The sequence below is a fragment of the Oncorhynchus tshawytscha genome, linkage group LG03, assembly GCF_018296145.1.
Source record: "Oncorhynchus tshawytscha isolate Ot180627B linkage group LG03, Otsh_v2.0, whole genome shotgun sequence".
Lineage (NCBI taxonomy): Eukaryota > Metazoa > Chordata > Actinopteri > Salmoniformes > Salmonidae > Oncorhynchus > Oncorhynchus tshawytscha.
The window spans coordinates 717,612-733,066 of NC_056431.1; the positions used below are offsets into that span (position 1 = coordinate 717,612).

The following is a 15,455-nucleotide window of genomic DNA, read 5'->3' on the forward strand; positions in this document are numbered from 1 at the left end:
AAACGTCACCAGTTTCTATGATATGAAGAGGCAGCCAGGATGGCTGTCCTGAGGGAGGATGAAGATGATTGACGATGAACAGAGAGAGAGCAGCCATTTTAGACACAACGAGAGCCATAAAGAAGGACCTGGTATCTGATGACATCTCATTCCTGCAGGTAAGGACCAATATTTCTGTGCTGTCTAGAGGTTATTTGGGATAGATTTATTGATGAACTGATGATTGATTTCAGTGATTATGTGTTATTGATTGTTCACCTGCAGAAGGACACGTTAAAAAGGTAAGGCTACGGCCTCTACTCTCGCTTCCCTGTGGTTCTGAACCCAACCCCACCATATCACTAACTCTTGGATATTCTTCTAGAGCCCAGTGCACAAGCCCAGATCCAGAGCTTGTTTCTGGAGCGCTGATCAATGTGGCAAAGCACCTGGGAAACCTGCAGGTCAGAGTTTTGGAGAAGATGCTGAAGTCTGTTCAATACAGTGAGTCTGATTTTATTCTTACCAATGTTCATATCTTCAAACATTTTTAAATTGCATTCAGACAATTTCAGATAAAAAAAATATCACTGATCATCTGGCAATAATGTCCCAGTAAATTAAAACAAACAGTGGATCTCTGGTTTTGAACATGTCTGTTTTTCTCTGTTCAGTGCCTGTGATTCTGGACCCCAACACTGCCCATCTATGTCTCATCCTGTCTGACGATCTGACCAGTATGAGATTCAGTGATGGGATACGGCTGCTTCCTGACAACCCAGAGGTTTGACAACTATCGAATGGTCCTGGGCTCTGAGGGCTTTGATTCTGGGACATACAGTTGGGATACAGACGTCAGGGACAATACAGTATGGTTTGTAGGTGTAGTCTATAAGTCTGTCCAGAGGAAGGGAGTGGTACAGACTGGACTCTGGTGTGTAGGCTATTATAATGATAAATACTGGGCACATTGTCCAAAAGGGCCACAGACTGTCCTGACACTGGAAAATAAATCCCATCGGATCAGAGTGCAGCTGAACTGGAACAGAGATACACTGTCATTTTACAACCTTGATAATCATACACACGTTCACACAGACTTTTACAGAGAGATTGTTTCCATACATCAACATTGGCAGTAATCTCTACGCTGCTAGGATCTTACCAGGGAAAGCCTCTGTAACAGTGGAACAGCACATGATACCTCCCCATGCTAGCCCTTCTTCCTTTTAACTTGATCAGTTGTGGTACGCTGACGCAACGGAAGCCACCACTACCTCCGTCATTTAGATTTGTTCAACAGGATTCAATTATGAATTGTATTATCATAGGAATTATTACATGTTAACAACAGAAACTACTGGATTGAACCAAATCACAAATCTTTGCTGATCTAATAAAAACAATTGATTCAACAATTCCAATGTCAAAATGTGACTTTTATTCTATGTATTTCTGTACAAAGTTGGAAAACGTGTCACTGCAGGTGATCATTGTAGAATATATTAAACAATAGAAATATATATCATTGCTACATGTTTTGAGAACATATACAGGTTGTCACAGTTCACAGTCCATGTCTGGCTGACTGGGGATTGAATATGGGATTCTGGAAGCGGTGCAAGTTAAGAGTTGAATTTCAGGTTTAAACTGGCAGTCTGGCACTGAACAGAACATGTATCCTGAAGGACCTTGAGCCTTCTCTTCCAATAGGGTTGAGAATGAGGTGAGAGTTAGGGTCATGAATTGAGATAGAGAAAGCGGCAGAGAATGAGAGGGGGTTCTGCGGGACAGAGACTACTAACCAGAAGTTATCCCGCCTCATCCACAGCTTTGACCCTCATCTCTACTGTCCCTGACTCCACTCTCCGAGGGTATCTGGATATGCAAAAAACCCATTTCCCCATTTCCGACATGGGTATGATACACACGTGTACATGTGTGAAAAAGGACAAATATAAGCATCCATCAAATGATTATTACTGTCAGACCCCGGATGGCACAGTGCACACAACCCCCATACCTCAACTAACATAATGGGACAAAACACTTGTCCAATATGACCCACTCAGTTTCTGGTTACAGATAAGTCTCTAACACCTACAGGCCAGTGTAATTAAATGCACTTCATAACATATTTCATCATGGGTGCAAAGGAAAAAGATTATGCAAATAATTTTTAAGTAGTTGTGAAAATGACATTTCAAATACAATCTGTGCACTTTTACTATTTTCTCTTGTCACAATTAGTATGGTGATTAAGAGCAGTATACCTTGATTGAGAAATATAAGAAAATATGAATAATATTGATTACCTACAAATATTTGTCTTCAATATTGTTTTCATGTCTGCCAGTATTAACTGCTTTGGAACAGAATCAAGTCCTGGCGTTCTTGGGTCCTAAATGCCAACATTGGCTACTTCCAGCTAGTCACATGACAGATCACACTTGAACACTTTATAACAGTGAGGGGTGTTGGAGTGTCTAAGCAGCTGGGAGGACACAGGCATGCAAAGTTACACCTGAAAATCTCTAAGGACCCAGGGAAAGGTAGAGGTAGCCAATACCTACTGTTGGCGATGGCTGATTGTGTTCTTGGTATTGTCTATGGTGGTGGTTTGTGTGTGTGAGAGGCCCTAGTCAGGTCAGGTGGTGCTGGTCAGCAGCCTCTCCTGGTTGTGCTTGCGGAAGAAGGCTTTCCCAAACTCATAACAGCTGATCATAATGGCACAGGCTGGGGCCACCTTGACCACCCTGGGAAGGAAACCTAGAAGAGAAACGTAGGAGAGAAAGTGGGGGGGTGGAGGAGAGGGAGTGAAAGGGGTAGAGAGAGGGGTGGAGGAGAGGGAGTGATGGAGAGAGAGGGACTAACGGGGAGAGAGAGGGGTGGAGGAGAGGGAGTGACGGGGGAGAGAGAGGGTTGGAGGAGAGGGATAAGGAGAGAAAATAGGTCACCAGTTAGGAGACTAAGCTGAGGTAACTGTGTGTTTTGGGTGAACTATCCCTGTAGCCTGACCTACCTACAAACAGTCCACCCACTCCGTTCTCAGCCACAATCTTGGTCATCACACTGAGAGTAGAGGAGGAGGCCTTGGACGACACTGCAGAGACATGACAACATAGCTGGGTTAGTAGTACAGGATCACTACACATCACTAAAGATCATAAGGATGAATTCCATGAATCAGGTGATCAGCCTGGAGTTCTATACCCACAATTCATAGCCTGGAGTTCCCCTATCTCCACCTGCCTCCTGGTCTTCACAACGTCGAAGGGAAGAGTTACTATGGAAGAGATCTGGAGGAAGACATAAACAAGGGTTAGAAATTACACTTATATTTGACAATGCTGCCCTCTAGCAGTATTAGATGGAATTACACCATGTCAGCACAGAAGAAGAGAGTTACAGAGCTAGAATAACATTAGAAAGGTACAACAAACTATATCAGCTATTCAATGTTCAATATATCTAGGTGCTCTACTAGACAGAACAGTTTGAGTTGAGCTGAGAGGACAGCTAGAATACTCACTGATCCAGACACCGCTCCGGATATGAAGGTGATGGCAAACGTTGGCTCTCTGATGTTGTTGTGCTTACACAGCCACGCCTTCCCCTTCTCATAGTTATACCAGTACATGGCTGAGGAGGAAACAGACAACATGGAACTCCTGTTATCAAACACTAAGAGACAGAGAGAAGGAGAGGGAGAGAGAACAGTGGGCTAGAGGGAAGAGAGAGCGAGAGGGAGAAATAGAGAGTGTTGTATACCTGAGATAGTTATATAGTGAAAGACATTGTGTTGTTTCTACCTGAGAGAGATAGAGATATAGTGATAGACATGGTGTTGTGTCTACCTGAGAGAGATATAGTAATAGACATGGTGTTGTGTCTACCTGAGAGAGATACAGTGATAGACATTGTGTTATTTCTACCTGAGAGAGATACAGTGATAGACATTGTGTTATTTCTACCTGAGAGAGATACAGTGATAGACATTGTGTTATTTCTACCTGAGAGAGATACAGTGATAGACATTGTGTTATTTCTACCTGAGAGAGATATAGTGATAGACATTGTGTTATTTCTACCTGAGAGAGATATAGTGATAGATATGGTGTTGTGTCTACCTGAGAGAGATATAGTAATAGACATGGTATTGTGTCTACCTGAGAGAGATGGAGCTAGACATTGTGTTATTTCTACCTGAGAGAGATATAGTGATAGACATTGTGTTGTTTCTACCTGAGAAGGGCACGTCTCTAAGCAGTGTGGGTCCCCAGCCCCTCCAGAGAGACCGCCAGCCCTCGTTGCGTACTGCAGAGTGGATAACCTCACTCAGCTCCCTGTACGAACTTCTCTGGGACTGCATCTTCGTACGGATCAGCTCCAACGGACTGATCACTGTCACAGAGCCCACTGACTCACAGAGAGACAGAGAAAGAGAGAGAGAGAGAGAAAACACTTATAAGCACTACACACAGAAAGAGCAGTTAAGCAGAGCAGTTAAACGCATACATTTCTTTCTCACGTGAAAAGGAGGCCATAATTATATCATGGCGCTGGAGAAGATGGCTGATGTTTTACGTGCTCCTAACCAACTGTTTTTTTGTTTATTTTTTACAACATATTTTTCTACTTATTTTGTATATAATGTTGCTGCTACCGTCTCTTAAGACCGAAAATAACTTCTGAACATCAGAAGAGCAATTACTCACCACCAACTGGCAGACGCTTTTTTTTCCTTTAACGAGCCCGACAAGCATGACGTGAAGGACATACTGCTTTCCCGGGAACAGGCCCAAATCCCCGTCATTTGCGTGAAGAGAAGACAGAGAAAAAGAGGGCGAAGGTCGGGCTGCTTTCTGAGAATTCGTAGGCCTTCCTTTCTACTAGCTAACGTGCAATCATTGGAAAATAAATCGACGACCTACGAGGAAGATTAAACTACCAACGGGACATTAAAAACTGTAATATCTTATGCTTCACGGAGTCGTGGCTGGATAACGACATTATCAACATACAGCTGGCTGTTTATATGCTGTATCGGCAGGATAGAACAGCGGTGTCTGGAAAGACAAGGGGTGACGGACTATGCATATTTGTAAACAACAGCTGGTGCAGAATATCTAAGGAAGTCTCGAGGTTTTGCTCGCCTGAGGTAGAGTATCTCATGATAAGCTGTCGACCACACTATCTACCTAGAGTTTTCATCTGTATTTTTCGTAGCTGTCGACATACCACCACAGACCAATGTTGGCACTAAGACCGCACTCAATGAGCTGTATTCCGTCATAAGCAAACAGGAAAACGTTCATCCAGAGGCGGTGCTCCTAGTGGCCGGGGACTTTAACGCAGGGAAACTTAAATCCGTTTGACCTAATCTACCAGACGAGCTAAACTACTTCCATGCTCGCTTCGAGGCAAATTACACTGAAACATGCATAAGAGCACCAGCTGTTCCGGGCGACTCCGCAGCCAATGTGAGCAAGACCTTTTAAACAGGTCAACATTCACAAGGCCAGACGGATTACCAGAACATGTACTGTGAGCATGCGCTGACCAACTGGCAAGTGTCTTCACTGACATTTTCAACCTCTCCCTGTCCGAGTCTGTAATACCAACATGCTTTAAGCAGACCAGCATAGTCCCTGTGCCCAAGGACAGTAAGGTAACCTGCCTAAATGACTACCGACCCACAGCACTCACATCTGTAGCCATGAAGTGCTTTGAAAGGCTGGTCATGGCTCACATCAACACCATCATGCCGGAAACCCTAGACCCATTCCAATTTGCATACCGGCCTAACAGATCCACAGATGATGCAATCTCTATTGCACTCCACACTACCCTTTCCCACCTGGACAAAAGGAACACCTTTGCGAGAATGCTATTCATTGACTACAGCTCAGCGTTCAACACCATAATGCCCTCAAAGCTCATCAACAAGCTAAGGACCCTGGGACTAAACACCTCCCTCTGCAACTGGAGCCTGGACTTCCTGACGGGCCGCCCCCAGGTGGTAAAGGTAGGTAACAACACATCCGCCACGTTGATCCTCAGCACTCAAGGGTGCGTGCTCAGTCCCCTCCTGTACTCCCTGTTCACTCATGACTGCACGGCCAGGCACGATTCCAACACCATCATTAAGTTCACCGATGACACAACAGTAGTAGGCCTGATCACCGACATCGATGAGACAGCCTATAGGGAGGAGGTCAGAGACCTGGCCGTGTGGTGCCAGGACAACAACCTCTCCCTCAACATGATCAAGACTAGGGAGATGATTGTGGACTTCAGGAAAAGGAGGACCGAGCACACCCCATTCTCATCAACGGGGCTGTAGTGGAGCAGGTTGAGAGCTTCAAGTTCCTTGTTGTCCACATCACCAACAAACTAACATGGTCCAAGCACACCAAGACAGTTGTGAAAAGGGCACGACAAAACCTATTTCCCCTCAGGAGACTTGGCATGGGTCCTCAGATCCTCAAAGGTTTCAACAGCTGCACCATCGACTGGTTGCATCACTGCCTTGTATGGCAACTGCTCGGCCTCCGACCGCAAGGCACTACAGAGGGTAGTGTGTACTGCCCAGTACATCACTAGGGCCAAGCTTCCTGACATCCAGGACCTCTATACCAGGCGGTGTCAGAGGAAGGCCCTAAAAATTGTCAAAGACTCCAGCCACCCTAGTCACAGACTCTTCTCACGGCTACTGCACGGCAAGCTGTACCAGAGCGCCAAGTCTAGGTCCAAGAGGCTTCTAAACAGCTTATATCCCCAAGCCATAAGACTCTACTCAAATGGCTACCCATTTTAATGAATATATTTGCAAATTATGGTGGAAAATAAGTATTTGGTCACCTACAAACAAGCAAGATTTCTGGCTCTCACGGACCTGTAACTTCTTCTTTAAGAGGCTCCTCTGTCCTCCACTCGTTACCTGTATTAATGGCACCTGTTTGAACTTGTTATCAGTATAAAAGACACCTGTCTACAACCTCAAACAGTCACACTCCAAACTCCACTATGGCCAAGACCAAAAAGCTATCAAAGGACACCAGAAACAAAATTGTAGACCTGCACCAGGCTGGGAAGACTGAATCTGCAATAGGTAAGCAGCTTGGTTTGAAGAAATCAACTGTGGGAGCAATTATTAGGAAATGGAAGACATACAAGACCACTGATAATCTCCCTCGATCTGGGGCTCCACGCAAGATCTCACCCCGTGGGGTCAAAATGATCACAAGAACGGTGAGCAAAAATCCCAGAACCACACGGGGGGACCTAGTGAATGACCTGCAGAGAGCTGGGACCAAAGTAACAAAGCCTACCATCAGTAACACACTACGCTGCCAGGGACTCAAATCCTGCAGTGCCAGACGTGTCCCCCTGCTTAAGCCAGTACATGTCCAGGCCCGTCTGAAGTTTGCTAGAGAGCATTTGGATGATCCAGAAGAAGATTGGGAGAATGTCATATGGTCAGATGCAACCAAAATATAACTTTTTGGTAAAAACTCAACTCGTCGTGTTTGGAGGACAAAGAATGCTGAGTTGCATCCAAAGAACACCATACCTACTGTGAAGCATGGGGGTGGAAACATCATGCTTTGGGGCTGTTTTTCTGCAAAGGGACCCGGGCGACTGATCCATGTAAAGGAAAGAATGAATGGGGCCATGTATTGTGAGATTTTGAGTGAAAACCTCCTTCCATCAGCAAGGGCATTGAAGATGAAACGTGGCTGGGTCTTTCAGCATGACAATGATCCCAAACACACCGCCCAGGCAACGAAGGAGTGGCTTCGTAAGAAGCATTTCAAGGTCCTGGAGTGGCCTAGCCAGTCTCCAGATCTCAACCCCATAGAAAATCTTTGGAGGGAGTAGAAAGTCCGTGTTGCCCAGCAACAGCCCCAAAACATCACTGCTCTAGAGGAGATCTGCATGGAGGAATGGGCCAAAATACCAGCAACAGTGTGTGAAAACCTTGTGAAGACTTGTGAAGAAAACGTTTGACCTCTGTCATTGCCAACAAAGGGTATATAACAAAGTATTGAGATAAACTTTTGTTATTGACCAAATACTTATTTTCCACCATAATTTGCAAATAAATTCATTAAAAATCCTACAATGTGATTTCCTGGATTTTTTTTTCTCATTTTGTCTGTCATAGTTGAAGTGTACCTATGATGAAAATTATAGGCCTCTCTCATCTTTTTAAGTGGGAGAGCTTGCACAATTGGTGGCTGAGATAAATAGTTTTTTGCCCCACTGTGTATATATACTGTGTATATATATATATTATTATATATCATTTTTTATTTTATTAAAGTACTTAGTAAGAAGAAGAATATGGCAACTACTGTCTAATAATAACAACATTTAAATAATTATAATGATAATAAAATATAATTACATTAACAGCATAAAATGTTGTTGCACAACTACTAATAGGCTTATAACTAATAAAAACTACTGCTACAACTACTAATACAACTAAGTACCTATAATATAGAGTATACATCTAATTCGCTAAGTAAGGTCTTGGTTGTGTTTTGATAGATGACATCACCATAGTCTAGGATAGGAAGCAGCAGTTGGGTTACTAAGGTCTTTCTAGTGGATAGACAAAACAATGTTATTCACTCTATCACTATTTATCCTCTCAAGTATACATCACCACAGTGACCTGTAAGGTCAGAGGTCAGCTCACCTCTGGCGAGGGCGCCTGCTAGTAGAGGCGCCTCCTCAGCGTGTGACCCCATCCTGACCCTCAGGGCAGCACGCAGTTGGTCGTAGCACGTGAAGTAGATCACTGTCGCCGGGACCGCCATGATACTGCAAGAAGCATTAACAGAGATGCAAATCTAATGTTTCCTCAAGAACCCTGACTCATTCAAATCAGGCATTACACACAAGAAACCAACATCAACAGATGAAATATCCATAAACAACGAATAAAATGAATCAGCTTTTACCATATCAGACACAAATCAGATGGGTACAAACAAGAGGTACAAATAAAATGTTCCCAAATTAATCAACAGCCCATGACTCAGCAGTTACCACACCGCTCAGACACAAATCCATGACTGAGAGATTTAAAATAAAACATTAACAAATCAAATATCGATAAACCCTGAGTCTACAAAATCAGTGTCCATCCGTACTGCTCGATACAAATGGGCAGAACAATGGGAAACAATCGTAAACAACTGAATTATCAATAGACTATGAGTTTGCTGAATCACAGCGGGCCAGCCACTCAAGACACAGCTGACCATAAATCAGTGCTGAAGGCAAGTACGAAGTGTGAATTAGTAATGAGGCAGAGTAACGGCAGACTTCAGACTCGCAGGGTTGGAGGGAGGCCGCTCCATAACGACTTGATACCTTCCCTGCGGACTATCTTAATAAAGGCATCCTGCAGAGAGAGGGTCAAAGAACCAGAGAAATAACTAATGCATGATACTGATGTACATGTACATTATAAATGCTTAAGGGTTGTACCGAATGTGGATCTCCCGTTCGTCTACCATTCATTCAGCACACTGTTGATGTCTGACTGCCGACACTTTTGTGCAATTCTACATGTAAAATCGGTTCGCAAACCGAGTGTTCGCACTCCTGCACTGGTCAGGAGAAATTTTGGACCATTCCTCTTCACAAAACTGTTTCAGTTCAGCAATATTTTTGGATATCTGGTCTGAACTGCTCTCTTGAGGTTATGCCACAGCATCTAAATTGGGTTGAGGTCAGGACTCTGACTGGGCCACTTCAGAAGGTGTATTTTCTTCTGTTGAAGCCATTCTGTTGTTTATTTACTTCTGTCTTTTGGGTCATTGTCCTGTTGCATTACCCAACTTCTGTTGAGATTCAATTGGCGGACAGATAGCCTTACATTCTTCTGCAAAAGGTCTTGATAAACTTGGGAATTCATTTTTCCGTCGATGATAGCAAGCTGTCCAGGCCCTGAGGCAGCAAAGCAGCTCCAAACCATGATGCTCCCTTAACCATACTTAACAGATGAGGTTTTGATGTTGGCGTGCTGTGCCTTTTTTTCTCCACACATAGTGTTGTGTGTTCCTTCCAAACAACTCAACTTTAGTTTAATCTGTCCACAGAATATTTTGCCAGGAGCTCTGTGGAACATCCAGATGCTCTTTTGCAAACTTCAGATGTGGAGCAATGGTTTTTTGGACAGCAGTGGCTTCTTCCGCGGTGTCCTCCCATGAACACCATTATTGTTTAGTGTTTTACGTATCGTAGACTCGTCAACAGAGATGTTAGCATGTTCCAGAGATTTCTGTAAGTCTTTAGCTGACACTCTAGGATTCTTCTTAACCTCATTGAGAATTCTGCGTTGTGCTCTTGCAGTCATCTTTGCAGGAAGGCCACTCCTAGAGAGAGTAGCAACAGTGCTGAACTTTCTACATTTATAGACGATTTGTCTTACCGTGGACTGATGAACATCAAGGCTTTTAGAGATACTTTTGTAACTCTTTCCAGCTTATGCAAGTCAACAATTCTTAATCTTAGGTCTTCTGAGTTCTCTTTTGTTCGAGGCATGTTTCACATCAGGCAATGCTTCTTGTGAATAGCAAACTCAAATTTTTTGAGTGTTTTTTATTGGGCAGGACAGCTCTAACCAACATTTCCAAACTTGTCTCAATGATTGTACTCCTGGTTAACTGACTCCTGACTCCAATGAGCTTTTGAAGAAGTCATTAGCCTAGGGGTTCACATACTTTTTCCAACCTACACTGTGAATGTTTAAATGATGTATTTAATATAGACAAGAAACATACAATCATTTGTGTGTTATTAGTTTAAGAAGAGTGTGTTTGTCTGTTGTTATGATCATTCTTAAGGGTTCACATACTTTTTCTTGCCACTGTGCATCTTTATAATGCTTGTGGTTAGCATTCAATGGGTCCATCACTTGAGGCTGGTTCCAAGTCCCACGGGTTGTGGCGTTCATGAAATTTTGTCAGCCGGTGATTGTCAAGCAAATAACGGCCGGTCTAACGGTAATTGACAGTTAATTAACTTAAACACATTTAACATCTCCTGGCTTCCACACAGCCTACAAGCTACTGATGCAGACCTTTGGAACATCTACATTTTAAAAAGTCTAATAAATCCATGTAATATAGCCTACACCATCACAATAAATCCATTATGCATTTTAGACAGGTCTAAAGAAACATGATATGAAGAAAATGTAGTCTATTTCAGAACAACAGAGTAGCATACTCTGAGTTGTCCTTATGTTAGGTCCTGATCTGGCTATGCCATATGGCTGTGGGATACACTAGTTCATTTAGCAGACAAGATTTGCTTAGAATTCCGTGGCATTACTTTATATTACCATTGAACATAGCTTAATAAAATAGAAAGGATATTTTCTCCAAATGCTTTGAGGGAGTGACCACATGCTGCTTTTCTGTGTTAAGCGGTTAACAAAGAAACAGGTAATCCAATTTGCTTAATTTAGAGTTATTTATGTAACTTCAGTTGTGATTCAAACATTGCTTTTTAAAATTTTAAAATTTTATTTTTATTTTTTACCCCCTTTTTCGTGGTATCCAAATGTTAGTAGTTACTGTCTTGTCTCATCGCTACAATTCCCATACGGGCTCGGGAGAGACGAAGGTCAAGAGTAATTGCGTCCTCCGAAACACGACCCAACCAAGCTGCACTGCTTCTTAACACAGCGTGCATCCAACCCGGAAGCCAGCCGCACCAATATGTCGGAGGAAACACCGTGCCCGATGAGACAAGGATATCCCTACCGGCCAAAACCTCCCTAACCCGGACGACGCTAGGCCAATTGTGCGTTGCCCCATGGACCTCCCGGTCGCGGCGGGCTGCGACAGAGCCTGGGCTCGAACCCAGAGTCTCTGGTGGCACAGCTAGCACTGCATCGGTCTCCCGGGTGGCGCAGTGATCTTATGTTTTGCTTTTTAATACATTCTAAGGCTGCAAGAAGTAACTAATGATGATTAGAAAAACGTTGCATGAAAGACATGAGCTTTGCTTTGTTTGTTGAAGAGTGTACAGTGCAGGCTGTATACACTTAATCAGTCTCTCAATCACAATTCGACAAGCACTTGATAATGCCTCAAATGTCCCGGTGGCATCCCCTTTGTGTGGCAGTAATGCCCCCTAAATAAAATCCATGCCTTTTGCGGCTAGTGGCCGTGGTGCCCTTGGGCTGAATATAATAATTATAATTCCCTTCTCCTGGCTGCGCCTCCGAAGCACCTCTCACTCACAACCACTAGCATACAAAAACACGTTTTTAAATGATGAGGCTGATGCAACAGATCAAAACATTTAGCTTAACATTTTAATAAACTATTAGGGTATTTCTTCACATTATATGCGCAGCAATGTGCACACGGCAGTAGGCTAGAAGCGCGACTGTTCCATTAGTGGGAAAACACCATTCTCAAAAGTGACCGCAAATGCAATTATGCATTGATGTCAGAGTGATTAGAGGGACAATAGAGTACTGCGTACCAGACAGTTAGCAAGTTTGGTAGGCTACTAATGATCATCAGCAGCATCAGAGCATGGAGAAGCCTAATTACAGTGGCTAAATGGTCATGTGGAATTTGACTGCCATCATGACTCATGACCGCCCGTGTGGCAGTAATACGGTCACTGTAACAGCCCTAGTCCCATCTCGCCCATAGCCTCTGACCCTTGGCCACTTGTGCAAATCTGTAAGGAATGAGCAATATCTCAATGTTACCCTCTGATAGGCTAGACAGAATTTTCATCACATTGCACACCAACCCAATCCTTGGGAGTTGGGTAGAGGTGTTAGAGATGTTTACCAGAGTGCCATTGAAGTGGCCGGGGGCCTTGTACCAGGCCTTGGAGTTGCCGTTCGTACACACACAGGTATGGTCCATCAGGCCATTGCAATACACAAAGCATTTCCCTGGAAAACAATGAAGACATACATAATCGATTGAGCACTGTGGTTTAGAGAAAGGAGGAATGTTAGGTTACATTGATTATTGTCTTATTACCTTTGGGAAAGGGACTTTTCTGAGCCTGGAGTCTGATCTTCACAACATCCAGAGGTGTGACTGAAAAAAAAGACAGTTGTTCAACCAGTTTAAATATAATAGTTCCACAATCACATTCATTCATATATACATATATATATATATATATATACATACATACATACTGCTCAAAAAAATAAAGGGAACACTTAAACAACACAATGTGCTTCTACACCTGCATTGCTTGCTGTTTGGGGTTTTAGGCTGGGTTTCTGTACAGCACTTTGAGATATCAGCTGATGTACGAAGGGCTATATAAATAAATTTGATTTGATTTGAATGTAACTCCAAGTCAATCACACTTCTGTGAAATCAAACTGTCCACTTAGGAAGCAACACTGATTGACAATAAATTTCACATGCTGTTGTGCAAATGGAATAGACAACAGGTGGAAATTATAGGCAATTAGCAAGACATCCCCCAATAAAGGAGTGGTTCTGCAGGTGATAATCACACCACTTCTCAGTTCCTATGCTTCCTGGCTGATGTTTTGGTCACTTTTGAATACTGGCGGTGCTTTCACTCTAGTGGTAGCATGAGACGGAGTCTACAACCCACACAAGTGGCTCAGATAGTGCAGCTCATCCAGGATGGCACATCAATGCGAGCTGTGGCAAGGTTTGCTGTGTCTGTCAGCGTAGTGTCCAGAGCATGGAGGCGCTACCAGGAGACAGGCCGTTACATCAGGAGACGTGGAGGAGGCCATAGGAGGGCAACAACACAGCAGCAGGACCGCTACCTCTGCCTTTGTGCAAGGAGGAGCAGTAGGAGCACTGCCAGAGCCCTGCAAAATGACCTCCAGCAGGCCATAAATGTGCACGTGTCTGCTCAAACGGTCAGAAACAGACTCCATGAGGGTGGTATGAGGGCCTGACGTCCACAGGTGGGGGTTGAGCTTACAGCCCAACTCCGTGCAGGACGTTTGGCATTTGCCAGAGAACATCAAGATTGGCCAATTCGCCACTGGTGCCCTGTGCTCCTCACAGATGAAAGCAGGTTCACACTGAGTACATGTGACAGGCGTGACAGTCTGGAGATGCCGTGGAGAACGTTCTGCTGCCTGCAACATCCTCCAGCATGACCGGTTTGGCAGTGGGTCAGTCGTGGGGTGGCATTTCTTTGGGGGGCCGCACAGCCCTCCATGTGCTCGCCAGAGGTAGCCTGACTGCCATTAGGTACCAAGATGAGATCCTCAGACCCCTTGTGAGACCATATGCTGGTGCTGTTGGCCCTGGGTTCCTCCTAATGCAAGACAATGCTAGACCTCATGTGGCTGGAGTGTGTCAGCAGTTCCTGCAAGAGGAAGGCATTGATGCTATGGACTGGCCCGCCCATTCCCCAGACTTGAATCCAATTGAGCACATCTGGGACATCATGTCTCGCTCCATCCACCAACGTCACATTGCACCACAGACTGTCCAGGAGTTGGCGGATGCTTTAGTCCAGGTCTGGGAGGAGATCCCTCAGGAGACCATCCGCCACCTCACCAGGAGCATGCCCAGGCATTGTAGGGAGGTCATACAGGCACGTGGAGGCCACACACAATACTGAGCCTCATTTTGACTTGTTTTAAGGACATTACATCAAAGTTGGATCAGCCTGTAGTGTGGTTTTCCACTTTAATTTTGAGTGTGACTCCAAATCCAGACCTCCATGGGTTGATAAATTTGATTTCCATTGATAATTTTTGTGTGATTTTGTTGTCAGCACATTCAACTATGTAAAGAAAAAAGTATTTAATAAGAATATTTCATTCATTCAGATCTAGGATGTGTTATTTTAGTGTTCCCTTTATTTTTTTGAGCAGTGTATCTATAGTCAGTGTGTGTAGGGGAGGGTTCCAATGCTCACCAAACAATGACGTCAGGAGAGCCCCTGAGCAGGAAGCCAACATCTGTTGAAATGGAGTAATGCCATTGGTGTCGATGGGCACAGGATTTTGACCAGAATTACCACTCATCTTGCCTAAGAAATATATTCAAAACAACATTTGATTCAGTTGTTGTTATGAACATTTAATTGACCAATACATTCTTGTTGAATTCTGGCCAGTGACAATTTGTAATCATTATGTTTACCTTAGAGAAGCTTTTTGCTAGCTATATTGCAGGAACTAGAAGCTAGCTAACTTATTTAGCTAGCAACTCTTCCACAGTGGACAAGTAGTATTGCTCTTTGTCAGCGACGGAATCCAAAGCAAACCCATTTTAAATGTGATGTCCCGGTATTCTTATAGCTCGTATCTGCGTATATGTGCTTCATGGGCAATTCCACAATACATGGCTTCATTCAACTAGATAAAGTGAAATAAGAATAGCTAGTTTACCCAAAATGATATTTGTAAAAAATATTTAGACTTTCAGCAGAGCACATTCTTGGCACAAGGAGATCCAGCA

General features: G+C 43.8%; 1 protein-coding gene across 4 annotated transcripts; it reads right to left on the minus strand.

The window, feature by feature from the left end:
• Positions 1–1,397: 1,397 nt before the first annotated feature.
• Positions 1,398–15,368, minus strand: LOC112225490 (solute carrier family 25 member 40-like). Of its 4 annotated transcripts, none has more exons than XM_042306988.1 (10): positions 15,138–15,368; positions 14,911–15,024; positions 13,020–13,079; positions 12,822–12,928; positions 8,690–8,814; positions 4,225–4,398; positions 3,512–3,621; positions 3,197–3,278; positions 3,002–3,082; positions 1,398–2,848 (listed from the first exon to the last, which is right to left on the minus strand). In XM_042306988.1, exons 4-10 carry the CDS (start codon positions 12,830–12,832, stop codon positions 2,688–2,690), a joined length of 744 nt encoding a protein of 247 aa, XP_042162922.1. In that variant the 5' UTR covers positions 12,833–12,928; positions 13,020–13,079; positions 14,911–15,024; positions 15,138–15,368; the 3' UTR covers positions 1,398–2,687. The 4 variants fall into 4 exon arrangements, with proteins under 4 accessions (XP_042162922.1, XP_042162929.1, XP_042162925.1 ...); XM_042306995.1 differs by having other exon boundaries at positions 1,398–2,748; positions 15,138–15,285; XM_042306991.1 differs by lacking the exon at positions 15,138–15,368 and having other exon boundaries at positions 14,911–15,025.
• Between the last annotated feature and the right edge of the window lie 87 nt (positions 15,369–15,455).